Source organism: Mobula birostris, chromosome 2 (genome assembly GCF_030028105.1).
Source record: "Mobula birostris isolate sMobBir1 chromosome 2, sMobBir1.hap1, whole genome shotgun sequence".
NCBI lineage: Eukaryota > Metazoa > Chordata > Chondrichthyes > Myliobatiformes > Myliobatidae > Mobula > Mobula birostris.
In genome coordinates, this window is record NC_092371.1 from 25,537,425 (window position 1) to 25,555,178 (window position 17,754).

The 17,754-nt window shown below is 40.9% G+C and overlaps 1 protein-coding gene across 8 annotated transcripts in view; it reads left to right on the top strand.

Moving 5' to 3' along the window:
• stx16 (syntaxin 16) overlaps positions 1-16,688 on the top strand; it is a 56,528-nt gene extending 39,840 nt beyond the window's left edge. For 2 of the 8 annotated variants that reach the window (XM_072238848.1, XM_072238875.1), the window contains exons 6-9: positions 2,745-2,888; positions 3,979-4,059; positions 7,051-7,151; positions 16,625-16,688. In XM_072238848.1, coding sequence (XP_072094949.1) covers positions 2,745-2,888; positions 3,979-4,059; positions 7,051-7,151; positions 16,625-16,670 — 372 coding nt within the window. In that variant the 3' untranslated portion in view covers positions 16,671-16,688. The other 6 variants (XR_011882640.1, XM_072238862.1, XM_072238869.1 and 3 more) reach the window with 6 other exon arrangements.
• The last annotated feature ends 1,066 nt before the right edge of the window (positions 16,689-17,754 follow it).

A 17,754-nucleotide genomic window follows, 5' to 3' on the forward strand; every position in this document is an offset into this window, starting at 1 on the left:
GCAGAGAGCTGAGGTAGCAGCAAAAGAATTTACTGGTTGATGTGGGTCATATAGTTATGGTCATTTAGGCAGAGCATATAACGTTCTTTGTGTTTAGATTATCTGCCAGGTATACAATAAAACTATTAAGTCATCAATGTAAAGGTTCTGGTACAGCACATTAGATCTTAAGGGGAAATATGCTTAAACTGGCTTTTAGAAATTTGCATAAGACCACAAGATATAGGAGCAGCTTTAGGCCATTTGGCCTATCGAGTCTGCTCCGCTATTTATCATGATCCATTTTCCCCCTAAGCCCCAATCTCCTGCCTCCCTCCCCCAACCCTGTATCCCTTCATGCCCTGATCAATCAAGAATCTATCAACCTCTGCCTTAAATATAGGTAAAGACTTGGCCTCCACAGCTGCCTGTGGCAACAAATCCCCTAGATTCATCACTCTATGGCTAAAGAAATTCCTCCTCATCTCTGTTCGAAAAGGACACCTCTCTATTTTGAGGCTGTGTCCTCTGATTTTAGACACACCCACCATAGGAAACATCCTCTCCACACGTACTGTCTCTGTTAAGGCCTTTCACCATTCGATAGGTTTCAATGAAGTTACCCTCATTCTTCTAAATTCCAGTGAATACAGTCCCAGAGCCATCAAACACTCTTCATATGACAAGTTGTTTAATCCTGGAAACATTTTCGTGAACCTCCTTTGAAACCTCTCCAGTTTCAGGACATTGTTTCTAAGATGAGGGACCCAAAACTGCTCTCAATACTCCAAGTGAGGCCTCACCAGTGCATTATAAGGTCTCAGCATTACATTCTTGCTTTTATACTCTAGTCCTCTTGAAATGAATGCTAACATTGCACTTACATTCTTCACCACTGACTCAACTGCAAATTAACATTTAGAGAATCCTGCACAAGGACTCCTAAATCCCTTTGCTCCTCAGTTTTGTCTAGTCAGTGCTTTCATTTCTTCTATCAAAGTGCATGACCATACACTTCCTGACACTGTATTCCGTCTGCCACTTCTTTGCCCATTCTCTAATCTGTTTAAGTCCTTCTGTAGCCTCCCTATTTCCTCAAAACTACCTGCCCCTCTACCTATGTTCGTATTATCTGCGAACTTTGCAACAAAACCATCAATTTCATCATTCAAATATTGACATATAACGGAAAAAGAATCGGTCCAAACACAGACCCAAGTGGAACACCACTAGATACTGGAAGCCAGCCAGAAAAAGCTCCCTTTATTCCCACTCTTTGCCTCCTGCCAATCAGCCACTGCTTTATCCATGCTAGAATCTTCCCTGTTATATCATGGGCTTGTAGCTTGTTAAGCAGTCTCATGTGTGGGACCTTTTCAGAGGCCTTCTGAAAATCCATGCACACAACATCAACTGATTCTCCTTTGTCTATCCTGCTTGTTATTTCTTCAAAGACTTCCAACAAATTTGTCAGGCAAGATTTTCCCTTGAGGAAACCATGCTGACTACAGCCTATTTTATCATGTGCTTCCAAGTACCCCGAAACCACATCCTTAACAATGGACTTCTACATCTTCCCAACCACTGAGGTCTGACTAACTGGCCTATAACTTCCTTTCTTCTGCTGTGTCCCTTCTTGAAGAGTGGAGTGACATTTGCAATTTTCCATTCTTCCAGAATCATTCCAGAATCTAGTGATTCTTGAAAGATCATTACTAATGTCTCCACAATCTCTTCAGCCACCTCTTTCAGAACCCTGGGGTGTACACTATCTGGTTCAGGTAACTTACCTACCTTTCAGTTTCCAAGAACTTTCTCTCTAGTTATGGTAACTTCACACACTTCATGCCCCCTGACACCTGGAACTTCCACCATACTGCTAGTGTCTTCCATAGTGAAGATTGATGCAAAATACTTACTCAGTTTGTCGGCCATTTCCTTGTCCCCATTAGTACATCTCCAGCATCGTTTTCCAGCGATCTGATATCTTCTCTTGCCTCTCTTTTACACTTTACGTATCAGAAGAAACTTGGTATCTTCTTTAATACTGTCAACTAGCTTACTTTCATATTCCATCTTTACCTTCTTAATGATTTTTTTTAGTTACCTTCAGCTGGTATTTAAAAGCTTCTCAATCCTCTAAGTTCTCACTAATTTTTGCTCTATTATATGCCCTCTCTTTGGCTTTTATGTTAGCTTTAGCTTCTCTTGTTATCCATGGTTGTGTCATCTTATCTTTAGAATTCTTCTTCCTCTTTGGGTTGTATATATCCTGTGCCTTCCGAATTGCTTTCAGAAATTCTAGCAATTGTTGCTCTGCTGTCCTCCCTGCCAGTGTTCTTTGCCAATCAATTCTGGCCAGCTGCTCTCTTGTGCCTCTGTAATTCTCTTTACTCCACTGTAATACTGATACATCTGACTTTAGTTCCTCCTTCTCAAATATCATGCTTTTATCGGATTACATAATTTGAATTTTACAATTAATTTGAATTCTCAGTTATCCAGTCTAAACTTTGGCTAAAAGTTCTGATGTTGGGGTAAATCTTCCGTGTGTGTTTGACTGTGGGTGACTGTGGAAGCTGTGCATTCATATGTACCACTACTATCTCCCGAGCACTTGTACATTACTATTTGTGTGATTTGAAAGGTAGTCTTGATGTTTGAAATATTGTGGAGTCTTAATGTTTTTAATAAAGTGCCCTGCTCTGTGCTTTAAGTTGAGTTTCATATGCTGGCCTTTTATTCATGCTCAGTTGTCCTGACAGGGTTTTACAAATGATCAGTTACTTCTGGTGGAAGAGAATTCGCTGATGGTCGAAGAACGAGAGAAGGAGATTCGACAAATCGTGCAGTCAATCTCAGATTTGAATGAAATTTTCAGGGAGCTGGCGACCATGATAGTGGAGCAGGTGAGTAGTTTGGAAGAACAATTTGCTTAGTTCTGGTCACCTCATTGTTGGAAGAATGCAGAAGCTGTAGAGAGGGTGCAGAGGAGATTTATCAGGATTATTCTGGCTTTTTCCAACTTCCAGTCCTGATGAAGGGTCTCAGTCTGAAACATCAACTATTGATGATGCTGCCAGACCTGCTGAGTTCCTCCAGCAATTTGTGTGTGCTACCAGGATGCTGCCCAGATTAGAGAGCATGTCTTATGAGGCAAGGTTGACTGAGCTAGGGCTTTTCCCTTTGGAGCAAAGGAGGATGACTTGATAGAGGTATATAAGAGGCATAGAGTGCCTTTTTCCTGGGGCCACAATGGCTAATACAAGAGGACTTAATTTTAAAGTGATTGGGGAAATTTGAGGGTATGTCAGAGGTAATTTTTTTTTTTTTTTTTTTTTTTACAGAGTGGTAAATGTGTGGAACATGTTGCCAGGGTGGTGATAGAGGCCTCTTTACCACACTCTTAGATATGACACATCGATGGAAGGAAAGTAAAGGGCTATGTGGGAAGGAGGGGTTAAATTAATCTTGGAATAGATTAAAAAGTTGGCACAACATCATGGGTCAAAGTGTCTGTACCCTTCTACTGTTCTATGTTAACATTTTAAAAAAGCTTAGTTTGCAATTGATCAGCTGGAAGAGTCATAGTCATCCTTTTACATCACACCTACAAATCTTTTCGTGCACCACTGATTCTCCAAAAGCTGTGGACTGAGCGGATGCCAGGATTTCTCCTCTAAATAAGCAGAGAGCTCTGACGTCAGGAAGGCCAGTTATCGGAGTCACGTGCAGAGTGGCAGTGGCAACACGATGCTGCTGCAATCCCCAATCCGGAGGGAATTATTCTGCCACGTTGTTCTAGTTCCATTAATTCTTTTCTAAAACATGTCACTGTTTGAAGTTACTGGTGTTTTAGAACAACTGCACTGCATTTTCTGTTGGTTAGTGTGTTGCATTGTTTGCATAGACTCTGACAGAGCACAGAATTTCTTGAGTCTGATGGCAAAATTTCTATTAATTTGGTAGCCATCTCAATATCTCTGTGTTTGTTTTTAGGGGACCATCTTGGATCGAATTGATTATAATGTTGAACAATCTTGTATTAAAACAGAAGAGGGCTTACAGCAACTCCAGAAGGTAATACTCTTTGGACGACCCCCCAGATTTATTTGTCAAAATATAATTACTCAGGTCTGTTATGCACGTAGTAGAATCTCATAGATAAAATATGCCTTAACCAGCAACACCATCAGCTACTTCAGCACCATAGTACTCAAGTGGAACAAATCATCCTGGACTTTTTTTTAAAGAAAATTTGTGTTTGATATTTTATTACATCCAGCCCACTTATTTTACTTGATTATTTCTCCATTGTTGTAATTCCATTAGTGCAAAATAAATTTATTATCAAAGTACATATACGTCACCATATACGACCAGAGAAAGCAGGATCGCCCAATGGCCACACATTTTAATTCCACATCCCATTCCCATTCTGACATGTCCATCCACGGCCTCCTCTACTGTAAAGATGAAGCCACACTCAAGTTGGAGGAACAACACCTTATACTCCGTTTGGGTAGCCTCCAACCTGATGGCATGAACATCGACTTCTCTAACTTCCGCTAATGCCCCACCTCCCCCCTCGTACCCCATCCGTTATTTATTTATATACACACATTCTTTCTCTCTCTCTCTCTCCTTTTTCTCCCTCTCTCTCCTTTTTCTCCCTCTGTCCCTCTGACTATACCCCTTGCCCATCGTCTGGTTTTTTCCCCCCTCCCCCTTTCCTTTTTCCCTGGACCTCCTGTCCCATGATCCTCTCATATCCCCTTTGCCAATCACCTGTCCAGCTCTTGGCTCCATCCCTCCCCCTCCTGTCTTCTCCTATCATTTTGGATCTCCCCCTTCCCCTCCCACTTTCAAATCTCTTACTAGCTCTTCCTTCAGTTAGTCCTGACGAAGGGCCTCGGCCTGAAACGTCGACTGTACCTCTTCCTAGAGATGCTGCCTGGCCTGCTGCGTTCACTAGCAACCTTGATGTGTGTCACTACCCTGGGATTCACTTTCTTGCAGAGTAATACAGATAATAGAATTAATGAAAAACTGCACACAACAAAGATGGACGAACAACCAATGTGCAAAAGAACACATTGTACAAATAAAAAAAAAGTAATAAATATTGAGAACATGGGTTGTAGAGTCCTTGAAAGTGAGTCCATATTTTGTGGAATCAGTTCAATGTTGGAGTGAGCGAAGCTATCCCCTCAGTTCATTTTGTGTCTTGTAGAGTCACTTGCAAATTTCTATTTTCCCTTGTATCTGTGGCCTTGGTTATAGAGATAGTCAATTAAATATTATGAGACAGGAATTAATTGCTATGTGAGATTTTTCTGTCTGACTGTTTTTCTCAAATAATCAAAATTAAAAGTAGATAAGAACTGTTTGCACCTTATTCAATTACCTGATTCAAATCAGCCAAACTCATGAAAAAGGATACCCCGAGGCATTATATCTTTTACTATTAATTAAACCTTCTAACTTCTACCCCTTGCCACATCCACTTTCTGATTTTTGTGTTTCATCCCTCCCCATGCCACTAGCATTTATAATTTCTGCCCTTTCCCCAAACCATTGATCCCACAGACTTGCTTTCACCCTCTCTCCCATCTGTTTCTGACAACTGTACCTTCCTCCCCAGGCTCCAAACATTGACATCATCTGTGGAATTCTCTGCCCAATGAAACAGTGGAGGCTACCTCAGTAAATATATTTAAGACGAGGTTGGATAGATTTTCGCATAGTAGGGGAATTGAGAGTTATGGGGAAAAGGCAGGTAGGTGGAAATGAGTGTATGGCCAGATCAACCATGATCTTATTGAATGATGGAGCAGGCTCAGTAGGCCAGATGGCCTACTCTTGCTCCTATTTCTTATCTGTTCTTGCCAAGAAATGCCTCTGATATCCTTCATTTCTGTCAGTTCTATTCTGTCCTGACCCCTGCAAACTTTACTTGCTTCCTCCCTCCCTCCCTGTAAACCTGGCAGATGATCTCCCAGGTCTGCCGGCCTAACTGAATGCCAACTAGTCAGAATCAGGTTTATTATCACTAACTCATATAACATGAAATGTGTCATTTTGCAGCAGTAAGTCAGAGCAAAGGCACAAAATTTACAAAAAATACAAAATAAATAGACAGTGCAAAGCCAAAGGAATAACAAGTTAGTGTTCATGCACCATTCAGAAATCTGATGATGGAGGGGAAGAAACTGTTCTTAAAACCTGGTGAGTGTAGGACTTCAAGCGCCTGCACCTCCTCCCAGATGGCAGTAATGAAAGAATGCATGTTCTGGGTGCTGAGGGCCTTAGTGGCGGATGCTGCTTTCTTGAAGATGTCCTTGATGCTGGGAAATGCTGTGCCCATCGTGGATCTGGCTGAATCTGCAACCATCTGCAGTCTCTTGCAATCCTGTGCATTGGAGCCTCCACATCAGGCAGCCAGAATGCTCTCCACTGTCATTTGCAGAAATTTGTAAGAGATGGACATACCAAATTTCCTCACTCCTCATGAAGTTGAGCCACTGGCCTACTTTTTCCATGCCTGCATCTGTGTGTTGGCCTAAGATAAATCCTCTGGGATGTTGACACTCAAGAATTTGAAGCTGCTCATCCTTTCCACTGCTGACTCTTCAGTAAGGACTGCTGTGTGTTCTCCTGACTTCCCCTTCCTGAAGTCCACAATCAGTTCCTTGGTTTTGCTGAAGTTGAATGCAAGGTTGTTATGACACCACTCAACCAGCTAATCTATCTCACTCATGTACGCCATTTGAGAATTTCCAACAACAGTGGCATCATCTGCAAATTTATAGGTAGTGTTTGAGTTGGGTTCATCTGGAAAGTGGAGACAAATTTAATTGGGTCACTGCTTAAAACTCAGGATTGCAAGGCACAAGGGGAGTGTGTTCTTTTTGGTTTGCCTACATCAAATTGCAAACCTTGATTCCATGTATGTGAGTGATTGCCTTTATTGTAGAACTATCAGAGACACAGTGCAAAGAGTGATATGACTTGTAGATGAGTAGGATGCTGTAAGATTATTGAACCGGTATCTACTAATTAATTTTACAGGCTGAGCAACATCAGAAGAAGAATCGAAAGATGCTGGTCATTGTGATCCTTTTTGTGATAGTGGTGGTTCTCATCATCGTGTTAATAGGAATCAAATCAAGGTGATCAACTGCAACCTTCCTGCGGTGGGAACCGCAAGAAAAATTCACCAGGGTTGGTGACTAAATACTGTCTTTTTAAGGGAGTCTCGGTAACATAGTTAGACCCCTCTAAATTTTTTCTCTACCGGAAATCAGGAACATATTGTGATTGCTGTGTTGTAAATCGGGAGGGGGGTGGGGAAGCAAGGGGAAGGTGTGCTCTCTTGTGTTGCTGTGAGCAGTACTCGGATTTGCTTCTTTCCACTTTCTGTCTTCAGCTGATGATGTGCCTGTGCTCTGTACCCAAAGATCACCCAGCGAGGGCCAGCTTCAGCATTACAAACAGCCTTCACAGCATTTCAACTACGTGAAGCAAAACATGAACAAGGGTGTCTCAAGCTACAACACGGCTGGTTCCTCTGCATTCCCTTCTTTTCTTTGCACTGCTGTATATATTACAGCAAACTCTGGATCTGAATAATGAGCTCTTTCCAAGCTTGTAATCAAACTATGTCAAGTGTAGATCATCTTAAAGCAAAATCATTTAGGACTTTATGTGAAAGCATTTCTTGCAGGTACGTGTTTGGCTTTATTGTACATCTCACTTTAAAGTTGTCTGTGAGTTTGACAGCATAGCAATCAATGAATTGGAAAGTGGAGAGGAAGAGAGCATAGAGGGGTGTGGATACAGTAAGTCCTTAAGAGTATGACGGCACAGGATGGTGCTGAGTTAAGTGCCCACTATCTGGAAATGCTCAGCCAACTTAGAAAAGACAGCAAGGCAAGTTTGAAGATCCAGCGCTGTGCTTGAGGCTAGCTTCAGTATTCTTGGCAGCAGGTAGAGTTTGAAAGAACCAGGGAAGTATAAGATGGATAACTACGGCGAGCTAAGTAAAAGTCATGGCAAGGACAGAAAATTCTTGCAGAGCCATGTCAAAGGTAAAAACCTGCAACTTACTGGAACTGATCTAGCTGTGCACCACTGCAAAAACCAAACAAAATGAAGTTTAACCCATGGGGTTGAATGCCTAGACTCTGTGATGGCGAGCATCTGTCTGCTCCCTGCAGCTCTTTCAGAAGGCAGTTTAGACTAAATCTGAATATTGAACTTCCATGTAGAGAGAACATGATGTTCATTGTGCATAGAAGTATGTTGATATAATAGGACTGGCAGTCCTGTATTAATCAAGGAAGGTGATTTATTTAATTCGTGGACTTTTATTAATACTTCCATCATGTAGACTATAAACCAATTGATGTTTTGCAGAAAGCCTTGACTGTTCTGCAGTGAAAGTTCTTTTTACTTTTGCATCAATGGTATTAATGAATTATTCTGCTGTTATGTTAATCATGCTTTTTTCATAACATTTCCTGCTAGTATAAATAAGCATTTCACTTTTTTCTTCTCATTATCCCAAAATGGAGATATGTTTTTTTTCTGCTTTTGAAAGCTGATGTGGCAGTGTTCCTGTCTGTGAGCCTCAAACGCAACAGGCTGCATGTGATGATTTTGATTGTTTTGTTTCACTGGGGCATATTCATCTTGTTTCCAAATAACAAAATGAGCTGAATGTATTCTTTTTAGTATCTATCTCAGATTCTAAAACCTCTGTGGCAGTCTATTTGCTCAGATAGAGTGCGTATTTTAATACATGTACTGCTGGGCAGGTTGTGTCTTGGGGTACAATAACTACAAGCCTGTCCTAAGTGGTGGAGGTAACTAAAATAAACTGATTGCTGTAATACAGTTGTTCAACGTCTATTTTACGCTATTCGGTAACAGCTTCAGAGGTATAATCAAGTTTCAGTGAACAACTGTGAGATTTGTGAAGGAATTTGGATAGATGGAAACGGATTCAAGGTCCCTCAAATAAGGAAATTGCTTCTGAATTAGTATTTGAACGTAAGAATTTTATATTATAAGCTGTGGTGTTGTTAGGCCATTGAATGCACTACGTACTAGGGTTGATAGAAAATCAGCTATAAGAATAGATTAGATAGGTGGAGGAAAGAAAGAAATCAATGTAGTGACACAATGAAATATATCGATAAACAAGGCTAACTGAGCTGATCTGTTAGCATGCACTTCACAAGAAGATAAACAGCCTGTTATATTTTTTTATGTTTTAGATGATGTGGAGAAGTAAATGATTGTGGAAGATGTTGCACACAGACATACAGTGAATGAAGCTTCAGCATAAATAAAATACTGCAGATGCCGGATACTTGAAATAAAAAGCTAGTGAAACTGAGCAGCTCCAGAGAGAGGGAAATGGTTACTTTTCTTCAGTCAGTATCCCAAGAAAGTTCACCAAACTGAAATGGTCACTCCACAGATACTGCCCCAGCTCTCTGTGCTTTCAGCTTTTATTTTTGAGATTACAACGATAAGGTTTAAGGAAGGCATTAGTGTTGAAATGATGATTCAGATTTCAGTAAATCTCCATTCCTGGTTTCCCCTAATGTTCTGTTCTTCTGAAAATAATGAAACCTTACATAATTTCAATGTACTGTATCACAGTTTTAAAATAAAATTCCTTTAATATTTCAGGATAACAATGTAAATGGAAAACAAGAGTTTTGCCTAAAGGTTCTTGTTTTGATCCATTCAGATTCAGAGACAACATTAAGCAACTGTTCAGCTTTATGCTTTCAGAGTGTGAGCGGAATTATAGTTACAGACAGAAGTTTTCATTGCTTCCAAATCATTAGAAAGGCTGCACTTGGATGGGTTTTAGTCCTGTAAATGAAAACTCAGTAACATTCAGTATGGTAGTTTGATCAACACCTTATCCACCAACATAAATATTCACTACCTTCACAATTGTATACTGTGGCCACTATAAAAAGTACCCTCTATAAAATGTATCAATTGGCTAGGCTGCCTTGGGTAGAACTTCGCAAACACGAGGAAATCTGCAGATGCCAGAAATTCAAGCAACACACACAAAATGCTGGTGGAATGCAGCAGGCCAGGCAGCATCCATAGGAAGAAGCAAATCTCTTACTATCACTTCTTTTAGTTAGTCTTGACGAAGGGTCTTGGCCTGAAACGTTGACTGTGCTTCTTCCTATGGATGCTGCCTGGCCTGTGTTCCACCAGTATTGTGTGTGTGTGTTGCTTGGGTAGAATTTTCCAGATTTGCAACCTCCATCACTTAGCGGATGCATGAGAAAGCCTGCACCTTCGGTTTCCCCTTCAGGGGGCACACCATTTTGATTTAAACATACATATCAACATCCCATCTTCATATCTGGATCAAAATCTTAGGGACCTTAACAGTATTGTGAGAGCACCTGGGCTTGCAAAAGGTGGTCCGTCCTCAATATCTTCTCCAGTAAAACCAGGAGTGGCTAATAAATACCAATTTTTTTTTTCCATTAACGCCCTTATCACTGTGAGATGGAACTGGGCACAATCTCAGTCCTGATTTGGACACAAGACAAATTGCATATTGAAAATAGTTGGATTTAGTAGAATTAGATGGTGGTAGCTGGTCATAGAATATAGAACATAGAATAGTGCAGCACAGTACAGGCCCTTCGGCCCACAATGTTGTGCTGACCCTTAAACCCTGCCTCCCATATAACCCCCCACCTTAAATTCCTCCACATACCTGTCTAGTAGTTTCTTAAATTTCACTAGTGTATCTGTCTCCACCACTGACTCAGGCAGTGTATTCCATGCACCAACCACTGTCTGAGTAAAAAACCTTCCTCTAATATCCCCCTTGAACTTCCCACCCCTAAGCTTAAAGCCATGTCCTCTTGTATCGGGCAGTGGTGCCCTGGGGAAGAGGCACTGGCTGTCCTCTCTATCTATTCCTCTGAATATCTTGTACACCTCTATCATGTCTCCTCTCATCATCCTCCTCTCCAAAGAGTAAAGCTCTAGCTCCCTTAATCTCTGATCATAATGCAGTGTAGTCCATGAGTAACTACACCTGGATTCTTGAGAAGAAATGATCTGATGATTTCAAAGGCTATCTTTTCCCTCATGCTTTATATTATTAGAGTACCTGATGTGAAAGACCAGAAAATTACAAAGTAGTTCCAATTAGTGTAAATAAGTAAGAAAATGTGGTTGTACGTAGTTCCCACTTGGTTGCTACAACATTTCCCCCCAAGGTGCTGTATATTTGACTAGGGAATTTTGAAATGTGCCCATGAATACACATTACTCTTAATAGAGCTCAGAAATGAACTGATAGAACAGGACTGAATGTAATTTGGAGTGAACAGACACACTGAGAGGATGGATTATGTAAAGTTCTGGATAACAATTCTCTTGTTGAAGATGTATAATAGAACAAAATTAGATTGATGCTCTGGAGTTTTGTGTGATTGCCCTGTAGAGACTTGTTTTGCTTTAAGACTTTCTTCCAGATTAAATAGCTTGGATAAAACAGATAAGAGATTGGAGGTGCTGGATGGGAGGGTTGGCCTTGATGAATTAAGTGTTTTACTTCTGTTGCAAGTATGTGGGAGAGTAAGGTCGCCATTCTGTTGGAATCTGCAACATTAAGTAAACTTCCCAAACCCCATGTCACCAGGAACCATGGTTGGGAAGCTGGGCTGCATTTCTTCTCAAGTGATATGAAATGTATGAATACTTAAAGAGGATTTTGTAGAAGAATGAAACCCAAGTAATATACAAGGGGGCTCGTGTAGAGGATCTACTTACTTTCTACATCAGAGGTTCCCAACTTGGGGTCCACGGATCCCTTGCTTAATGGTAGTGATCCATGGTATAAAAAAGGTTACATGTTCATAATATTATTACTAGTAAGAAGAAAGTAAAGCCATTTGAGGGATTTGTCAGGGGCCATGATGAAACCACATTAAACATTTCTATTTTTTCACTGCTCTGTGTCACGGCCAGTGAAGCGAAGCTATGAAGGAGATACAAAATTAATAATATCCAATAAAGGCAAGGGTACTAGTGCCAGGCTCTTTGCAGTTCTTGAAGCAGCTGGTTACTTCTCTCTGCTACAAGCTCTTTCAGCACCTTACCCCGTCTCCATCCTCCTCCTCTGCCCTGGATCTTTTCATCTCTAATTGTTGATGAGATTAACCAGCTCAACTTCAGCACTCCTCACTCCTCCTGGAAGCGTAGTCCCTCTGAATGCACTGCTGCCCAATCTCTGCACCAATCCCAACCTTACTATCAAACCCGTAGGCAAAAGGGGTGCTATTGTAATGTGACGGACTGACCTTTACCTGGCTGAGGCCAGGCAGTAGCTCTCAGACACCTCCTCTTACCTGCTCCTTGAAGATGACTCCATCTGGGTATTAGAAAATTGTCTCCGACACCATCATTAACCTCATCACCTCTAGAGAACTCCCATCACTGCCACCAAACTCATAGTTCCCTTATCCTACACTGCTCACTTTTACCTCCTACCTAAGACCCACAAACCTGAATGCCTGGGTAGACCCATTGTCTCTGCCTACTACTGCCCCACTGAGCTCATGTCCTTATACCTCAACTCCATTCTATCCCCCTTGGTTCAGTCACTTCCCATCAATATTCATGACAGTTCATATGCTCTCAGTCATTCTCAATAACTTAAAATTCCCTGGCCCTGACTGCATCATTTTCACTATGGATGTCCAGTCCATATGAACCTCTATCCCCCATCACGAAGGCCTTGAAGTTCTCTGCTTCTTTCTCAACAAAAGAACCAAACAGTTCACCACCACCACCACCCTCCTCCATCTGGCAGAATTGGACCTCACCCTCAACAATTTCTTCTTTGGCTCCTCCAACTTTCTCCAGAGTCAAGGTGGCCATTGGCACCTACATGGTCCCCAGCTATGTCTGCTTTTTCGTTGGCTACGTAGAACAATCCATGTTCTAAGCCTTCCCGGGTAATGCTCCTGAACTCTTCCTTTGCAACATTGTTAACTGCACTGGTGCTGCTTCATGCACCCATGCCAAGCGTCTCAATTTAATTAACTTTGCCTTCAACTTCCACCCTGTCCTTAAATTCACTTGGTCCATTTCTGACACCTCCTTCCCCTTTCCCGATCTCTGGAAACAAATCTACCAACATCTTTTATAAACCTACTGATTCCCACGGCTATCTCTTCGTACTGTCTCCTGTAAAAATGCTATTTCCTTTTCTCAGTTTCTTCGTCTCTGCCACACCTGAACCTAGAATGTTCTTCGGCTTTCCTTTTCAGAACATCAGAGATGCCCTCCTTCAAAGAACGGGGTTTTCCTTCCTCCAACATTGATGCTGCCCTCACCCGCATCTCCTCCATTTCCTGGATATCTGCACTCACCTCATCTTCTTACCACCGTAACAGGAATAGAGTTCCTCTTGTCCTAACCTACCACCCCATGAGCCTCGGCACTCAACGTATCATTCTCTGCAACTTCCGCCATCTCCAAAGGGATCCTACCCCAAACACATCTTTACCTTCCCCCTCACTCTCCACTTTCTACAGGGATTGCTTCCTCTGCGATTCCCTTGCCCATTCATCCCTCTCCACTAATCTCCCTCCTGGCACTTAATAACGTCTACACCTGGTAGCATGAAGTGCCACACCTGCCCACTTACCTCCTCCCTCACCTCCACTTAGGGCCTCAAACAGTCCTTCCAGGTGAAGCAACACTTCACCTGCAAATCTGTAGGGGTTGTCTATTGCTCTTGACGTGGCTTCCTCTCTGTGTTTGTGAGATTTGATGTAAATTGGAGAACTGCTTTGTTGAGGGCTTCCACTCCATCCGCCAAAAGCGTTATTTCCTGGTGGCCAACCATAGTAATTCCTATTCCCATTCCTGTCCGACATGTTTGCCACAATGAGGCCACTCTCAGGGTTGAGGAGCAACATCCTGTACTCTGTCTGGGTAGCCGCCAACCTGATGGTATGAACGTCAATTTCTCCTGGTAATTTTTTTTCCCCTCTCCTTCCCTCTTCTATTCCCGACTCTGGCATCTTGCCTCTCTTCATCTACATATCACCTCTCCCTGGTGCCCCTTTCTCCCATGAGCCACTCTCTTATCAGATTCCTTCCTCTCCAGCCCTTTACCTTTCCCACCCACCTGGCTTCACCTATCACCTTCTAGCTGGTCCTCTTCCCCCTCCCCTTTTTATTCTGGCATCTTCCCCCTTCTTTTCCAGCCCTGAAGAAGGGTCTCTGCCTGAAACGTCAACTGTTACTGATTTCCATAGATGCTGCCTGACCTGCTGAGTTCCTCCAGCATTTTGTGTGTGTTGCTTCAGCACCTTTCAGTTCTCCAGGTCAGTCTCTAGTTTGCCAGTGCACGTCAGTGGAGTAAATAATGCTGCTATGATGTCACAGCTTTACGCACTGCTCATTAGCCTAACGTGTACTTCCTGATGTAACCTGAAGAAAAAAGGGAGCTGAAGTTGAATCTTATTTTGCTTTCGGTTTTATTCTAAAATTACTACTTGACTAAACAGATTGTATTGAAAAACATCATAAACTATGAATTAATTTATAAATTCATTGTTAGTTGTCTGGTTGTGTGTTTAATAACCAGCTCAAGGTTATTAATGTTTCATTTGGGTGTAATGACAGTTTAAGCTATCCTTGTGCTTGGTTTGTGAAGGTGTTAACATACTACATGGCATTTCCTGTGCTGTAAATTTTTTTTAATATCTTCAGGAGTAGGAGCGATTGAAAGATTTCTTTTACAGTATGGAAACTGAAAATCATTGACCATAATGCCATCTTTATAACAACCATTTCATATTTTAAGTTCCTACACCCCCAGCTGGGAGATTGGTCAAAACGACTGACATCTTAATGAATCTGGATTATTTGGGGAGATGTGGGAACAGGCATGAGATCACACCTCAGACTGTGTACATTGTGGTCTTGTATTGGTCACTCATATTTCTTATGTGCAGCACCAAATGGATAAGAAGGGAACCTCAATAACTGATCTTGTATTCTCAAGACAGACTCCTGAAAAATTAATCATGGTAGAGCAAAGTTTTACTTGTAGCATATCTCTAAAAGGCAGCTGTATCAGTAGTGTTTTTGGTGGGTGAAGCATTGCCTGCTGTTACAGTGTATCATGTGTAATCTATTTATATTTGTAAAGCCTTGAAATTCATCTTAAAACTGAAAGATATATATGTGTGTACTTTTGCTTTTTTTTGTAATCTATGTATACCAATAAATTTTTTTAAAGCTTCAGCTGTTCATATTTATTTTAAGCAGACGCTACAGAAGGTGCACAGCACTTCAATTGCATGTTTGGACTGAGAGCCCTTTTCACGTTGTTTCTATTTCTCTTAATTCATGGCTAACTTTTCCAGAGCCACTTGTTTGAATCCATCCTAGCAAGTTCTAATCCAACTTTGGTGTTACATGTAAGTATACCAAAACTGAGCTACTTTTCTTCCTCCTCCCTGAATCGTCTATGAGCTTTTGTACAGCTGACCACTCCATTCTGCAACCAATTAGAAAGAATTCCATTTGCCTGGCCCTTCTCAAGTTTTAGAAAGAAAATCACTCCCATTGGCTTGGCTTCTCCTCTTCCTCCTTTGCATGTACCCTTTGTGTTTCCATAAAAGTTCATAAATCTTTCTCATTCTGTATCTGTGTCGTCCTTTTGGCACTGTTATTCCACATACTCCTTGTTCAGTTTAATGCCCCTCCACCATCCTTCATTTTTCCAATGTCTTCAAGCACTGGATGAGTCCAGGTGAAGAGTTTCAGCTTGAAAACTTGGGCTGTTCATTTTTCTCCAAAGATGTTGCCTGACCCACTGTGAATTCAGAAAATATTGGAGGTTACTCCAGATCAGTGGTTTCTAAACTTTTTTTTGGGGTTACCATCCCCTTGGCACCCAGGCAACATCCCCAACACCTTTTTGGCCATTAAAAAATAACTAAAGAATTTTAATTGATGCTACACAGGGAAAGAAAATAGAAACTGAAATTTCAAAGCAGTGATAAATAATTGCAAAAAATTTTCAGATCTATATAAATCTACAATAAAATTATTTAATTACAGTTAAAACAATTTTCATCAATTTTGGAGTGTACACTATTAGTTCAACTATTCACTACTTCATTGCTTTTTCACCTTTCAATGAGATGGATGGGCTTGGTGCAATGATAACTTCTCAACATGAGGCTGAAAGTCACTCAGAAGGAGTCTCAGATGTCCTGTTCAGTAATTTGCAATCTTTTGTTGCTTTGAAAGACATTGGGCAACTGCACTCCACTAAATATGATGTTGGAAAGGCAATAGAGAACATTTTGACAATTTTTTATTCCACATTGCAGGACAGCGTTCAGTGATTTCTTTCTGCAACCAGAACTTCAGTTCAAAGTCATTTTGTAGTGAGATATCCTTCCTGTTAATTCCTCATTACAAGTGTTCAGGAATGGATATGCTACTCTATTTGGAATTTGGATCGAGAGAAGATCCTGAAATTTCTTAGCTGGGCACAGTATACTTAAATATCATCATCTGATATTTTTTTTCTTTCTCTTCCACCTTATAGAGGCTTGGAAACTGGAAAGGATTGCTATGGCCAATGTTGCACTTAAATAGGGTTAACTTGGACAGAAATGTGGAGACAACTGATTTTGATAAGATTCACATCATTTCCTTACAACCGAAGATTGATTTAATTAAACTTTGTGAATCATTCTAACAAATAAACAATGTCATGCCTAATATTCTTGATTTGAGTCTTCAAAGAATTTTATCACAGTTTCAAAAAGTGTGTAGAAGTGTCTCAGGGTTTCCTTTTGAGACCCACCTGACTTCTGTTTGCAACAGCAAGCGTTCAAACTGTCCATCATTCTCAATACAAATCTTGTGAAACAGTTGAGAATTGAGAGCATGGCACTTGATTTTATTTACTGCTGAGTTAACAGTATTTAAGGATTTCTGCAGCTGAACACAGGTTTTTGACAAGTTGGTGTCTGTGAATTACACAGTGAGTGATAAATATGTTAGGTACAGTTTTTTTCAAGAAAGTAGTGACCCCATGGTGGTTTCTTTCTGCATTAATGATGCCCCATCTGTTTCACAAGCAAGAATGTTGGTGAGCAGAATGTCCTTCCCTTTGAAAATTTGTTCAACAACCTGAAATATTGACTCTCCCTTCGTATCTCTTTCTAGTCCCCTCATAAATAACAGCTCTTGAACCATGCTTTCAACTTTCATGAAGCAGATGTAACCTATAAGCAGAGATTTGTTGCCTGGCAAAGTTGACTCATCCAACTGCAGAGCAAATTCTTTTGTCCTAAGTATGTTGCACAATGTGTTTTCCATATTCTTAGACATTTCATCTATTTTTCTTTCAATAGACTTGTTGATGAGTGGAATCACTTTAATTATTTGGTCTGGCAAGTTATGCAAAACTGTATTCAGAACCTCTTTTCCTGTTGGCAGAATCAGTTCTTCAAATTAGCAATGAGCAATGAAATGTATGAAGCACACACACCATCACTGTTTTGTTGTGAAGTGCTGCCAAACATGTTTTGAGGTGTTTTCCATTTCTGAAAGTTTTCACAAAGTGACTGAAACTAAGCAAAGTTCTTGTTTGCTTTGTCAGAGTGTTTTCTCTTCAAATGTTCAAGGAGCCTGGAAGGTTTCATTGCCTCACTTGAAAAAACTTTTCCA